Source organism: Sciurus carolinensis, chromosome 7, assembly GCF_902686445.1.
Source record: "Sciurus carolinensis chromosome 7, mSciCar1.2, whole genome shotgun sequence".
NCBI classification, from domain to species: domain Eukaryota; kingdom Metazoa; phylum Chordata; class Mammalia; order Rodentia; family Sciuridae; genus Sciurus; species Sciurus carolinensis.
The window spans coordinates 122,517,448-122,531,685 of NC_062219.1; the positions used below are offsets into that span (position 1 = coordinate 122,517,448).

Here is a 14,238-nt window from a genome sequence, read left to right on the forward strand (position 1 = left end):
CTGACTTCCCTTGTGTCACAGTCTCCCTAGTCCATGGAGCCCTGCAGATCTCCTTGTAGGGGACAGTGGGTGGGGATGTGATTTCAGAGCCAGCCAGGAAGAACAGGGCCCTCCTCAGCCCCTGCCCGTCTGAATCTTTCCCCTACTGTGCCAGAGGCCCACCTTAGCAATTCATTCTAAGGGCTCAAGAGGAGAGAGGAGGAGGCCTGGGGAGGAGGTCTTACCAGGAACTTATTCCATGGTTTCATCCTGGTAAGAGAGGTGGGGCTGCCAAAGCACCCTGCGAGGTGACAAGGTGGTGAGAGGCCTCCCTACCCCTGTTTTCTGAGGTCAGTGCTGTCAGGGATAGGTTATGGAAGACTTCTCAGAGGAGTCCTGTCTTCTTGTCTCAGCTGCTTTCTACAGAACCACCATTGCACTCACACCAGCAGACGTCTGATCCTTCTCTGTCCATGAGTGCCTGGGTGGCTAACACCAAAGGCTACCCAAGACCCTATGCACCTTGGTTGGAGAATCACATCTGTTGGCTGGATGTACTGCATTGCTTCCATTGATGGCAAAGCAAGTCATCTTTAATGCCTGTGTGCCTGTATCTCTTCTCTCAGCCCCACAGCAGGTTGTGGATGGGATTCCCAGCCCCACAGAACCCAGCATGGAGGCCCTGGAAACACCTGAGCACCCACGCTTGGGAGAGCTGACCGTGACAGACTCTACCCCTGACTCCCTGAGCCTGTCCTGGACAGTCCCTGAAGGACAGTTTGACCACTTCCTGGTCCAGTACAAGAACGGGGATGGGCAGCCCAAGGTGGTGAGGGTGCCAGGACATGAGGATGAGGTCACCATCTCAGGACTGGAGCCAGACCACAAGTACAAGATGCACCTGTATGGCTTCCACAGTGGCCAGCGTGTGGGCCCCATGTCTGCTATTGGGGTGACAAGTGAGTGATTGGAAGTTGACTTTCTAACTCTTTGGTGATAACTGAATAGGAAATGGTGGCAGGGGCTTAGTGAGTAACCACAGATCTGCTTGTGGCTGAGGCTGTGGCCCCTTTGTGCCTCCCTGGGGTTGACCTCTGTCTCCTTCTGGAAAGGGAAGGGCCACAGGGACCTGTGCTGTGCTGGGGGCTGCCCCCAGTTCCACACAGCTGACCTGGAGCTTGGGCATGCTTGTCAGCTGTCAGCTGAGCAGGGCCTCCCAGCCTCAAGGATGAACTTGGGCTTGTCTGAACTGAACTCAGTACCCCCAGTGGTGGCCATGGCTTCTCCCTCCTCCCCAAGACCTGAGCACATCTCCTAGAGAGGCTGCCTCACCCTCTCTGTCTCTTCTCAGCTGCAGAGGAAGAAACCCCCAGCCCCACGGAGGTGGAGGAGACCCCTAGCCCCACAGAACCCAGCACAGAAGCCCCGGAGCCCACTGAGGAGCCACTCCTGGGGGAGCTGACAGTGACAGGCTCCTCCCCTGACTCCCTGAGCCTCTCCTGGACTGTGCCCCAGGGCCACTTTGACTCCTTCACCATCCAGTACAAGGACAGGGATGGGCGGCCTCAGGTGGTGCGTGTTGGGGGAGAGGAAAGAGAGGCCACTGTGGGGGACCTGGAGCCTGGCCGCAAGTACAAGATGCACCTGTATGGGCTCCACCAGGGCCACCGTGTGGGCCCTATGTCCACTGTGGGCATGACCGGTAAGTGAGGAAGGGTCTCATTCGGTTCCCTCTCAGTGCTGATTCTGGACTTCCTGTCTCCAGTTGCTCTCTCATTCCAGTAGGGCCATGGGTTCTCACCTCTTGCAAAGACCTAGTAAGAGCGGGTCACTAGAAATTGGAACTACAACTAGCTTTTGTGACTCTCGTCAGTTTTGTTTTCTTTTTTTCCTTGTCTATAAAATGCAGATAGTACCTACCTCATGGAAATATTGTGAGGATTAAATGAGTTAACAAATATGAAGCATTAAGAATGGAGCTGGGTGTGGTGGTGCATGCCTGTGATTTCAGTGGCTCAGGAGGCTGAGGCAGGAGGATCACAAGTCTAAAGCCAGCCTCAGCAACTTAGTGAGACCCTATCTCAAAATGAAAAATAAGAAGGGCTAGGGATGTGGCTCAGTGGTTAGGCATTCCTGGGTTCAATCCCCAGTACCAAAATAAAGAATGGGCCTGGCACAAAGTAAACATGCTGTTGGGTTTTTTACTATGGTTCCCTTTCACTGGGATCTGCTTTGTCCCCATGGCTGGGTCAGCTACTTAGTTGGTAAGAATGTGTGTCAGACATTGGGCTCATCAGTGCCACTCAAAACTTTCTTTAATGCTCATCCAGCAAGTGGCTTTACAGCAAAAAAGAACATCCCTCCCATCCTCATCTCAGGCCAATTATGGGGCCACTTTGGCCAACACAAAGGACCCGTCCTGGGCACTTCGTCTTCAGAGCCTCAACCCACAAGGCTGAGGGTGCCTCTGGGACCCTTCTGCTGACCTGACAGCTTGGTCACAGTGAAGGATGACTCTTTTTCCTTTTGATCACTGAAATAGAGGCACACCTGTTTTAAAAACAGTTTTTACTATATGAGAAAATATTAAAAATTTAAAAAGCAGAGAAACAAATAGGTTTCTAGAACATGGTTTCTGTATTTGCACAAAGCTCAACTTCATAGTTACTTGGTTTATTTAGTTTCCAGAACCTTCTACTCCCAATTTCTTTTCATTGCCTCTGTCAGCACTAAGAAGAAGAAGAGGGGGAAACCACCTCAGTTACCCTCCTCACTACCTGAGGTAGTGGAGTGGAGGCTTGTGCCATGCTCAGAGCCTGCTGCCAAGGTCTCTCCTGGAGTGTCTGTGAGCCTGTCCCTCTGTCCCAGGCAGCCACACTAGGCTCTGTGTGGCCTTGTCCCTGGTCCTCATGGTAAGGGTAAGCCCTTTCAGTTACTGACTGAAGTGGTACAACAGAGGAAGATTGAGTTTTGAAATCTGATAAACCCAATTCCATTCTTGTCTTCCCCATTTTTAGCTTGATCTTATGAAATTTACCTCTTCTGGAACCTCAGCTTCCTCATCTTCAAGATGGAGCAAACAAGGTCCACCTCATTGTAAGGGTGAGAGGTGCTGACTTAACATTTCTACATTGTTCTCAGCTCTTTTGACTTTTTCTCAGACCCTCCTATGGAGAGATCACTGTATGTCCATGTTCTAATGCTAGATTTCTTTTTCTTCTCTTTTCTGTACTGGGGATTGAACCCAGGAGCCACATCCCCCAGCCCTTTTTATTTTTTTATTTTGAAATAAGGTTTCTCTAAGTTGGTGAGACTGGCTTTGAACTTTCAGTCCTCCTGCCTCAGCCTCCTGAGCCTCTGGGATTACAGGTGTGTGCCATGGCACCTGGCAGATGCTAGATATTTTGAAACATGTACTTTACATGTTCTGGATAAAATGGAAGTGACCCTTGAAAAAGAGAATGGGACAGAATGTTTACCATCAGGGCAGCAAGGAGCTGAAGCAGCTGGAGCCTGCTGAGTGAGCTGAGGGCTGTGCCTGGCACACAGCACGTGCTGTACTGTTGCCAGGAAAAGCAATGCACGGAGCTAGTTAGAAACGCTTCTAATTTGGCAAAGGACTATCCTCAATGCAGCATGGACATTCCTATACACAAATAGTTATAATTCCACCTTTTCCAGTTAAGCCAAATTGTTAATAGTCAGGCTTGATGATGAGGGTCAATTCCTGACCCTGATGGAAAGAAGTACAGAAAAGGCAGAAAGAAGTACAGAAAAGGCAGAAACAAGCAGGAAATGGATTTTATGGGAACTAATAAGGTCAAAAGGCAAGTGAAATGAAAGAAAATGCCAGGCCTGGTAACTGTACATAGAAAATATTTAATATGTGGTGGTTAGTCTGATCCCTCCCACCTGCTTCAGCTTCCTCTGTTTCTGCCCTTTCCACCCAAACTCACTTTTGTCTGCCTGAGGCTTGGTTCCCAATTCATTAAGCAGATTTCATGTATCTGGAGTGTAGTCTTGTCCTCCCATGGAAGTAAGAGAAACAGGCTCTTGGGAGTCCCAGGCAGCTAGCCACTTTCTCTACCATTTTGCCTCTTGGGATCACCTTCCAGTTTGATCACTAATTCAATTCTTCCCTGCCAGACTCAGCTCTCTCTGGAGCACTGGGGACAGGCAGATCCTAAGCTCAGTCTTCCTAACCCAGACCTGCATACCACTTGTGTATTTAACAAGCATTTGCTGGGGACCCTCTGTGTGCTGGGTACTGGGACACAGCAGTGTGAACAACCCAAAACCCAAGCCTGTGGAACTCACATTCTAGAAGAAGAAGATAGGGAACCACATGGACAAATAATGTCAGTGGTACCATATGTGATGGGGACCAAATCTGTGGGGGAAAGCAAAGCCAGTAGATAAGGATGGTGAGGGCCTTGCTAGGCAGCATCTGAGGAAGGACCTGAAGCAGGTGAAAGAACAGCCACATTGATCTTTGAGAAAGTGTGTCCCAGACAGAGACTGGTAGGCAGCAAGGGGCCCCAAATGTCTGGACCAGCAGGGAGTTCAGCATGATTTGGATGGAGTCAGGGGAAGGCAGGCAGTAGGGAACCAGATGAGACATGAACATATGGGTTGTTGGAAGTCATTTTAAGAACTTGGCTTTTATTTTAAGTAAGCAGGGAGTCAGTGTGAGATGGGCTCTAATGTGGTAACAGGACCTCTCTGGCTGTAGATCCAGCAGACCAAAGGCAGTTAGGGCTGAAGGAGAGAGGTGATGGGGAGGCCGTTGTGATGACTCAGTAAGAACCCATGGTGCTTGAAGATGGTGGTGGTGGAGGTGTGGAGGGACCAGATCCTTATGAAAGTGAAAACAGCACTTACCTTTGGGACACTGTGGGATGTAATAGAGAACATGGGGACAACTCCAAGGATTTTGACCTGTGCTGCTGGAAGAATGAGGTTGTTTTTGAAGTAGAGAAGCTATAGAGGGCGCAGGTATCAGAGGAAGCTCAGGAACTTAGTTCTGGACTTGCTGAGTTTGAGACACCAACTAGGATCCAAGGAAGATGTTGAGTAGACATGACTCTGGGGACTAGAGGAAGTGTCTGACAGGGTATAAATTTTGAGTCACTGACCTACTGATGGGATTTCAGCCACTTTCCCAGTCTCGATGACAATTGACACCCCTCCCCCAGCAAGCATAATCCCAGACATCTGGCAGGGACTTAGGGAAGGATAATTGGCCAGAGAGATGTTGCTGATCAATGTAGTTTTACATCAGAACACCCCATGGGTACACAAAGGCAACAGACATAATTACTACTGAGGGAAAAGGCCCTTTCCTAACAGTCCTCTAAGATTTCTGTCTCAGCCCCACAACCCGAAGCAGCAGCTCCTCCAGGCACCAATGCCCCCCTCAAACCATGCCTGGGGGAGTTAACAGTGACAGATGTGTCCCCCAACTCCGTGAGCCTCTCCTAGACTGTCCGTAAAGGCCAGTTTGATGCCTTCATGGTTCAATACAAGTACAGGGACAGACAGTCCCAGGAGGTCCCCATAGCTGCAGACCAGTTTAAGGTCACCATCCCCAACATGGAGCCTGCAAGAAAATACAAAAGGAACTTCTGTGGGTTACATGGCAGGGAACACTCGGGCCCCCTCTTGGTGGTAACTGTGATGGGTGTGTAAGTGGTGGTGAGGCAGTCCTCATTCCTGTTATCCAGAGCTGTCCCCTAAGACCCTTCTCCCAGCCTATCTAGGCACCACCATCCCTCACTGAGGAGCTGCCTCAGTGACCCTGCAGGTCTCTTTCCAGCCTCCCAGACATCTTAGGCTCTTCCCCAACCCCTTAGCCCCTTCCGGGAGCTGGAACTTTCCCACCCTCCAGTGATTTCCCCATCTCTACCCCTCACCAGGCCAGAGTGATGTCATCCTTCCATTTGGCCTAAATCCTGTCTCTCTCTTCCACCCTCTCTGATTGTCCACAGCTGTTTCCTCCCCTTCTCTTTACAACCCTGTGACTTGGATGCGGTTGCCACCTCCCGCTTCTTCCCTTGCCTTTTTTTTTTTAATTGTGCATAGTACTAAGGATCAAGCCAGGGCCTCACACATGCTAGGCAAATGCTCTACCACTGAGCTACATCCCCAGTCTAGCTCTTTTTATTTTTTGAGACAGGGTCTTGCTAAGTTGCTGAGGACTGGCCTCCGAGTTGAACCCCTCTTGCCTTAACTTCCCAAGTAGCTGGCATTATAGGCATGCCACTACACCTGGTCCTCTACTGCCCTTTTGTTTTAAAGGGGTTAAATGACACACATCCCTGAATATCTTCTCAGAGATCCCAGCCATCTGGCCTGAATTGCATTCCTTTCTGATCCATACTAGTCTCATCCCTTCAGACACTGCCCTTTCCCTTGCTCCCTCTTGCCCCTCATGGCTTCCTGGGCATAGGTTTGCCAAAACTTTTGTGCCAAAGCACCTGGTAAAATCGCTGTCCCCTCTCTGAGCAATGTTTTAAAATCTAAGAAATAGAATGTATAGGATTAAAAAGGGCACCAATTATATTGACATACAGCATGTCCTTTGTGTCTGCAGGTTTCACAACCAACTGTGGGTCCAAAGTTTTGTTGTTGTTCTTCTTCTTGTTGTACCAGGAATTGAACCCAGGGGCTTGAGCCCTTTTATTTTTTATTTTGAGTCAGGGTCTCACTAAGTTGCTTAGGGCCTCGTTAAATTGCTGAGGCTGGCCTCGAACTTGCAATCCTCCTGCTTCAGACTCCCAAGCCTCTGAGATTATAGGGGTACACTGTCACACTTGGCACTAAGCATTTGTCCTGGCTGGGTGCAGTGGCACTACTATGTAAATAGTTGTTGAATTGTATTTGGAGATGATTCAACCTACACAGGAGGATGGTCATAGATTATATGTAAATACTACACCATTTTATATAAGGGACTTGAGCATTCTTGGATTCTAGTATCTGTGGAGGGTCCTGGAAACAAACCCCGATAGATTCCATAGGATAAATATGCAGTTACCAAAATATTTCTTAAAAACTCAAAATTTGTGATTTGTAATACCCAAACTTCATTAGTTCATTAAATAGCAAGCCTTTGTGGCATGTTCAGTAAACTTAGAAGTAGTGATGATTGTAAGCAAAATTTTGAAGCTTCTGAAGTAACTCTAAGGTGATGTGAAAACATCTCAGCTTTTTCTTGATGGCAAATTCACAAGTATGTTAATACTACAGCATTTGGCTTCCTGTATGGATCATTGGAGGGAATGTAACTGTTCCCCATTTCAGTTCTTGGTTCCCTTGAGGCCAGCACAGCCCAGGAATTCTCTTGGAGATCTCAGCCATGTTCTTTGTCTTTTGATTCTAGATCCCACCCCACCCACTCCGGTCACTGAAACCCCTGAGCCCCCAGTGGAGCCACGCCTGGGGGAGCTGACAGTGACACATGTGACCCCTGACTCTGTGGGCCTCTCGTGGACCGTCCCTGAAGGTGAATTTGACTCCTTCATGGTCCAGTATAAGGACAGGCATGGGCAGCCCCAGGTAGTGCCAGTGGCTGCAGACCATCAGGAGGTTACTGTCCCTGGCCTGGAGTCCTCCCGAAAGTACAAGTTCCTACTCTTTGGGATCCAGGATGGAAAACGACGCAGCCCAGTCTCTGTGGAGGCAAAGACAGGTGAGAGGGTCCCCATGCAGCCAGTCCTGGGGCCTCAGCCTTCCCGCTCGCTTCTGTTTGGTTTAAAAAGTCACACCTTCTGCCTTAGTCCAAAGCAGACAAGGACCAGTTTTGGGGTCTAATTCTCTCCTGCTGACCTTTCCTCTCTTTTCATCATTTCTGCTTCAGTGGGATGGGGGAAGCCCCTTCCTGGAAAATGGACTATGGGAGACTGGGGCTGCTGGGAGGGTAGTGCTCACCATCCTGCCTCCTCCCTGGGCCTTGTGGGTTCCTCACATCTTGAGTTTCGCCCTTTCCCTCCAACTCTCGTCCCCACTCTCACCCATCTGGCCCCCCATCCGCCCCCTCTTCTTCCTCTGCCCTCCAGAAGCCTTAGGAACTGGAAACTAGAGGAGTCCAACCCAAATGTGTCCTATTTTGGGGTTCAGTTCAGACCCTCCTCTGCCCCTGGGGCTTCCTATTGCCAGAAACTTCTCACAATAACAATGCCGTCAGCGTCTTTGCTGTCCAAGAAGGCAGCAGGCCAGCTCCTTCCCAGGCCCTGGGATGGCTCCTTTGGCAGACATCAGATCCTTACCCCATCTGAGCTCTCCCACTTTACCCCTCAATTCCTGCAGTACACACAGGCACAGACAGCCCCCACTCCTCCTCTAGGCCCTATGGGAATCTCAGTGCTCCTGAGTCCAGCTGGTGCAGAATAAGAAAGGGGACAGAGCCGTGCAAGAACCACCCTGTCGTAACGTCTCTCCTCCTCGACTGCTGTCTGCCCCCATCAGGGAACCTGTTCCCCACTTAGGTTTCCTCAGGGGCCAGTCAGATCACAAAGCGTGGGCTCCTGGGTAAAAGGAAATAGAGAGCAAGTCCATGATAAGCTGCTCCCTGCTGGGGAAATAATCTCCCAGAGATGGGAAGAGTCTGGACAGTGAAAGGGATAAGATGAGGAGGAGAGCTAGGGAATCTTCCCAGGAATCACACAGGGCAGAAGACCCTTCCCACTTTGGTCAAATAAAGAGAAGCACAGGCCAGTTGGAGATGGTGGCAAGGATGGAGGCTGCTGGAAGTACCCTGAGGGAAGCACTGATCATGTGGGAAGTTCTGGGATTTTCCAAGCATAGCCAAAGGTAGTCAAAGAATCATTTTAGAAAAAATAATGACAAGAACCTTTCCTCTCTATCAGCTGCCCGAGGTGATGCCGGCCCAGGAACTCCACCTCGCCTTGGGGAGCTATGGGTGACAGACACCACCCCAGAGTCACTGCGCCTCTCCTGGACGGTCCCTGAGGGCCACTTTGACTCTTTTGTGGTCCAGTACAAGAACAGGGATGGGCCCCAGGTGGTGCCTGTGGAGGGCCACGAGCGCTCAGCCACCATCGCCCCTCTAGATGCCGGCCGCAAGTACAGATTCCTTCTGTATGGCCTCTTAGGCAAGAAGCGCCTTGGCCCCCTCACTGCTGACGGCACCACAGGTGAGGGGCATCCCCTGCAGAGCCCTGCTCCTCTGAGGCACAGGGCAGCAGGCAGTCACTTGGACAGCTGCCACTACCAATTATTTGACCCCAGCTGCTTGGTCTCAGAGCCACCTCCCCTGTCCCCTTGCACAAGCCCTTAGCACCAGCCCTGCAGGATTCATCCCTTACAAAGCCCTGTCTCTAGACCTCCTTCTTGCCCTTGGAGGTCACCAGCCTTCTAGAAACAGATCAGTCATTTCTTCTCCATTTCTCCATCTCAGAGAGCCTGAGTTCTGTGGACCATACTAGAACAAAACCCCAACTGGGGGAGGAGCTCCAGGTGACCAGCGTGACCTCTGACTCCGTGGGCCTCTCATGGACAGTCCCTGAGGGGCAGTTTGACTCCTTTGTGGTCCAGTACAAAGTCAGGGATGGGCAGCCCCAGGTGGTGCCTGTGGACGGCAGCCTCAGGGAGGTCAGCATCTCAGGCCTGGACCCTGACCGCAGGTATAAGCTGCTCCTCTACGGGCTGCACAACAGCAAACGTGTGGGTCCCCTCTCTGCCATCGCCACCACTGGTAAGTGTGTGTTGACTAGAACACCCTGTGCCTCTTTTCTGCCTGGCTCTCCTGGTCCCACTGAGCCGTAAGGTCCTTGAGCTTTCTGTTTTCCTTCTTTTGGGAAAAGGGACCAACTTTACTGAGGCATAATTTACACAGTGTCATTGAGTTTTGGCAAATGTGTAAGTCATGAAACCATTGCCACGAGGGAGATATAAAACATTTGTATCCACCCAAATTTCCTTGTACCCTTTTGCAGTCAGCTTCCCCACTCCCAGCCCCTGGCATCCATTGATGTACTTTCTGTCATTTTAGTTTTGCCTTTTTGCATTTCATTTAACAGAATCATAGCACGTGGTATCTTGGGTTTGGATTCTCATGTTTTGCATAATGCTTTTGAATTCAGCCACATGTATCAAAAGTTGACTCTTTCATTGTCGACCTCCTGCTTTCACTTCCTTCCTTCACACCCTCCTCTTGAGAGTTAATTCGGTGGCAGAGCAGTTACCCATCTCTCCCTGTCTCTCTGAACCAGCCCCTAGGGAAAAAATTGAAGCTGAGACCCCTGCCCCAACCCCTCCGGCAGCTGAGCCCCACCTGGGGGAACTAATGGTGGAAGAGGCCACTCCTCACAGCCTGCATCTCTCCTGGATGGTGACCGAGGGAGAATTTGACTCCTTTGAGGTCCAGTATGCAGATAGAGATGGTCAACTCCAAGTGGTCAGTACTGGAGGAGACCAGAGTAACATCATCCTCACTGGCCTGGAATCAGACCACAGATATCTGGTGACCCTATATGGCTTCCATGATGGGCAGCAGGTGGATTCTGCCCATATAGAAGCCATGACAGGTGAGTAAGAGGAACTCTGCCACTCTGCTCCCTTCCAGATAGCTAGGAGGGTCCAAAGGAGAGTAAAGGCCTTGCAAACATGGCCTCTCTCTCAAGCCTTCTCTCTCTTCATATTCAGTGCCTCGGGAGGAAGAGGATGAGCCATCAGAAGCACCCACCACCGAGCCTCCTCTCAGGCCACGCCTTGGGGAGCTGATGGTGACAGATGCCACTGCTGACTCCCTGAGCCTCTCCTGGACAGTCCCTGAAGGACAGTTTGACCACTTCCTGGTTCAGTACAAGAACGGGGATGGGCAGCCCAAGGTGGTGCGGGTGCCAGGACATGAGGATGAGGTCACCATCTCAGGACTGGAGCCAGACCACAAGTACAAGATGCACCTGTATGGCTTCCACAGTGGCCAGCGCACAGGCCCCATCTCTGCCATCGGGGTGACAAGTGAGTGGATGCTGGGAGCCACAAGGTGGGAGGTTGACTCTTAACTCTTGGGTAACAACTGAGCAGGGAACAGTGGCAGGGGCTGGTCAGTAACCTCAGACCTGCTTGTGGCTGAGGCTGTGGCCCCTTTGTGCCTCCCTGGGGTTGACCTCTGTCTCCTTCTGGAAAGGGAAGGGCCACAGGGACCTGTGCTGTGCTGGGGGCTGCCCCCAGTTCCACACAGCTGACCTGGAGCTTGGGCATGCTTGTCAGCTGTCAGCTGAGCAGGGCCTCCCAGCCTCAAGGATGAACTTGGGCTTATCTGAACTGAACTCAGTACCCCCAGTGGTGGCCATGGCTTCTCCCATCTTCTCCCCAAGACCTGAGCACATCTCCTAGAGAGGCTGCCTCACCCTCTCTGTCTCTTCTTCTCAGCTGCAGAGGAAGAGACCCCCAGCCCCACGGAGGTGGAGGAGACCCCCAGCCCCACAGAACCCAGCACAGAAGCCCCTGAGGAGCCACTCCTGGGGGAGCTGACAGTGACAGGCTCCTCCCCTGACTCCCTGAGCCTCTCCTGGACTGTGCCCCAGGGCCACTTTGACTCCTTCACCATCCAGTACAAGGACCGGGATGGGCGGCCTCAGGTGGTGCGTGTTGGGGGAGAGGAGAGAGAGGCCACCGTGGGGGACCTGGAGCCTGGCCGCAAGTACAAGATGCACCTGTATGGGCTCCGCCAGGGCCGCCGTGTGGGCCCCGTGTCTACTCTGGGTGTGACCGGTAAGTGAAGGTTAAGGGGCCTCTAGGTTGGATCTCAGAGAAGTGGAGTCTCCAGTGTTTCCTCTGCTGAAGACCCAGGTCCCCAGAGCCCCTAGGCCCTCACCCCATCCTGTAGTACCTTGAGACAGATGTGTGATCTGCGGGGCAGGGGGAGCCAGTCAGATCTATCTGGGCAAGTCCTGGAGACTGAGGCCTCTAAGGCAGCAATTCACTGCCTATTCGTGGCTCTCTGCTTTCCCCAGGGAATTCTAGAGAGATTTCTTTTAGTGGGATTGGGGCAGATTCCATGAAATATTAATTTATTCCTTTAACATAAAAACAAAGCAAAATTTCAATCCTATATGCACTGAGAAAGAATAATATAATGACCTCTGGCTTATTCATCACTCTGCTTCACCCAAGTGTCAACTCCTGGCCAGTCTGACTCAGTTTTGTCCCACCCCCCACCCTCTCTCACTAGAATGTTCTTTATTAATGATTTTTTCACTATAAAATTTTATGTGCCATAAAATTCACCTGTTTTAAGTGTGCAGCTTATCCATTTTGGTACATTTACCTAGTTTGCAACGACCACCACAGTAGTCTATTTTCAGAACTTTCCCATCATCACAAAAAGAATCTTTAGCTTCAGATCTGTTCCTTTCCCCAGCTCTACTCCCCCACTTATCTGTCTGACTCAGGAGATTTGCCTTTTCTGGAATTATACTAATACAATTACACAATTCATGTTCTTTTGGGTTTGGCTTCTTTCACTGAGCTTGATTTTTTGAGGTTTATCCATGTTGTAGCACATAGCAGAATTTCATTTTTTTAATGGGTAATAGTATTCCATTGTATGGATATACTTCTGCAGGTATATCTTGGACACGCTATATTTTCAATAAATATTTAAACATATCTTTCTTTTTTAAAAGGCTATTTTTATAGGCTGGTAGAATAGATCAGTGATTGAGTGCTAGCCTAGCATGTGCAAGGACCTGGGTTCAATTTTCAGCATAGCAAAAGGAAACAAACAAACAAACAAAAAAGACAGTTTTTAAAAAATATCCACAATATAATTACCATACTTTTAAAAACCATAATAATCATTCTTTACTATGGTCAAGAATCCAGATAGTGCTGTGTTTTGGAATTTATTGCTGGAATCAGGTCCTAGGAAGAACATTGAAATCAAAAGAATTGGAATTTTGAATAGAGTAGTCAAGGAAGGCCTCCAAAAGGAGGTGATGTTTGAGCAAAGATTTAAAGGAAGTGTGGGCATGAGCCATCCGGATATCTGGAAAAAGTGTTCAGGAGAAGTGAATAGTCAGCGCAAAGGCCCTGAGGTAGTAGGCTGCCTGGCATGTTTGGGGACTGTAAAGAGACCACAGAAAGACTAATGATCGTAATCAGAAATAGATTCTAAGGCCAGAGCCAGTCCACGTTCTGACCTGGATCAAGAAAGCTGAGCCTTCAGCACTTCTTCCAGCAACAGGAAAGATTCTGTTTAAATCTCTAGCCCCTGAAGAGGAGCCCCCTGATGCCCCTCCTCTGAAGCCACGCCTGGGGGAGCTGACTGTGACAGATGCCACTTCCGATACCCTGAGCCTCTCCTGGACAGTCCCTGAAGGACAGTTTGACCACTTCCTGCTCCAGTACAAGAATGGGGATGGGCAGCCCAAGGCTGTGCGGGTGCCAGGACACGAAGGCAGTGTAACAGTCTCAGGCCTAGAACCACACCATAAATACAAGATGCACCTGTATGGCTTCCACGGTGGCCAGCGCATGGGCCCTGTCTCTGCTGTCGGTTCAACTGGTGAGTGGCCAGAAGAACATGGCCCCTGCCCCACGTTGGACCTAGTTTTCCTTTTATTGTCAGTATTTGAGGTGTTTATCATTTTTTGTTTTTGTTGTTGTTATTGGTTGTTTTGTTTTATTTTGTTTTGTTTTTTCATATTGGAGATTGAATCCAGGGGCACTTAACTACTAAGCCACATCCCCAGCCCTTTTTGTATTTATTTAGAGACAGGGTCTTACTAAGTTGTTTAGGGCCTCACTAAGTTCCTGAGGCTGGCTTTGAACTTATGATCCTCCTACCTCAGCCTCCTGAGTTGCTGGATTTCAGGTGTGCGTTACCATGCCCCACTTGGGTATATTTATTTCATTTTTCCCTGAGACTGAGTCTCCTGATCTCCTAGGAGTGGTTCCGCTCTTGTTCACTCCAAACATTTAATGTTGCCTCAGCTCTCTTACCCTCTGCGCAGGGGTGTTTTGGGTCCTTGACGAGGCAAGGCACCATGGAAATTACGGATTCAGGCACGGCTGGGGTTGACCTTAACCTCAGCCCATTGAACCTCAAAAGAATCATTCAGCCTCTCTGTGCTTCCCTTTACTCATCTTCAAAGAAGGAGTAGCCACCCATGTCTTAAAGGGCAGGTGGGGTGACTGGGCTCACACAGTGGGAAAGGTAACTGTGGACTTCCCCATTGGAGATAATTAGTTCTTCCAATTTTTTTTTTTTTTTTTTTTTTTTTTTGCGGT

General features: G+C 49.9%; 1 protein-coding gene across 1 annotated transcript in view; it reads left to right on the top strand.

Moving 5' to 3' along the window:
- Positions 1 to 14,238, top strand: part of Tnxb (tenascin XB) — a 57,518-nt gene that overhangs the window by 24,162 nt on the left and 19,118 nt on the right. The window contains 9 exon segments of the mRNA XM_047557697.1: positions 606 to 938; positions 1,331 to 1,681; positions 7,361 to 7,669; positions 8,847 to 9,134; positions 9,398 to 9,694; positions 10,212 to 10,526; positions 10,645 to 10,962; positions 11,377 to 11,718; positions 13,217 to 13,513. Coding sequence (XP_047413653.1) covers positions 606 to 938; positions 1,331 to 1,681; positions 7,361 to 7,669; positions 8,847 to 9,134; positions 9,398 to 9,694; positions 10,212 to 10,526; positions 10,645 to 10,962; positions 11,377 to 11,718; positions 13,217 to 13,513 — 2,850 coding nt within the window.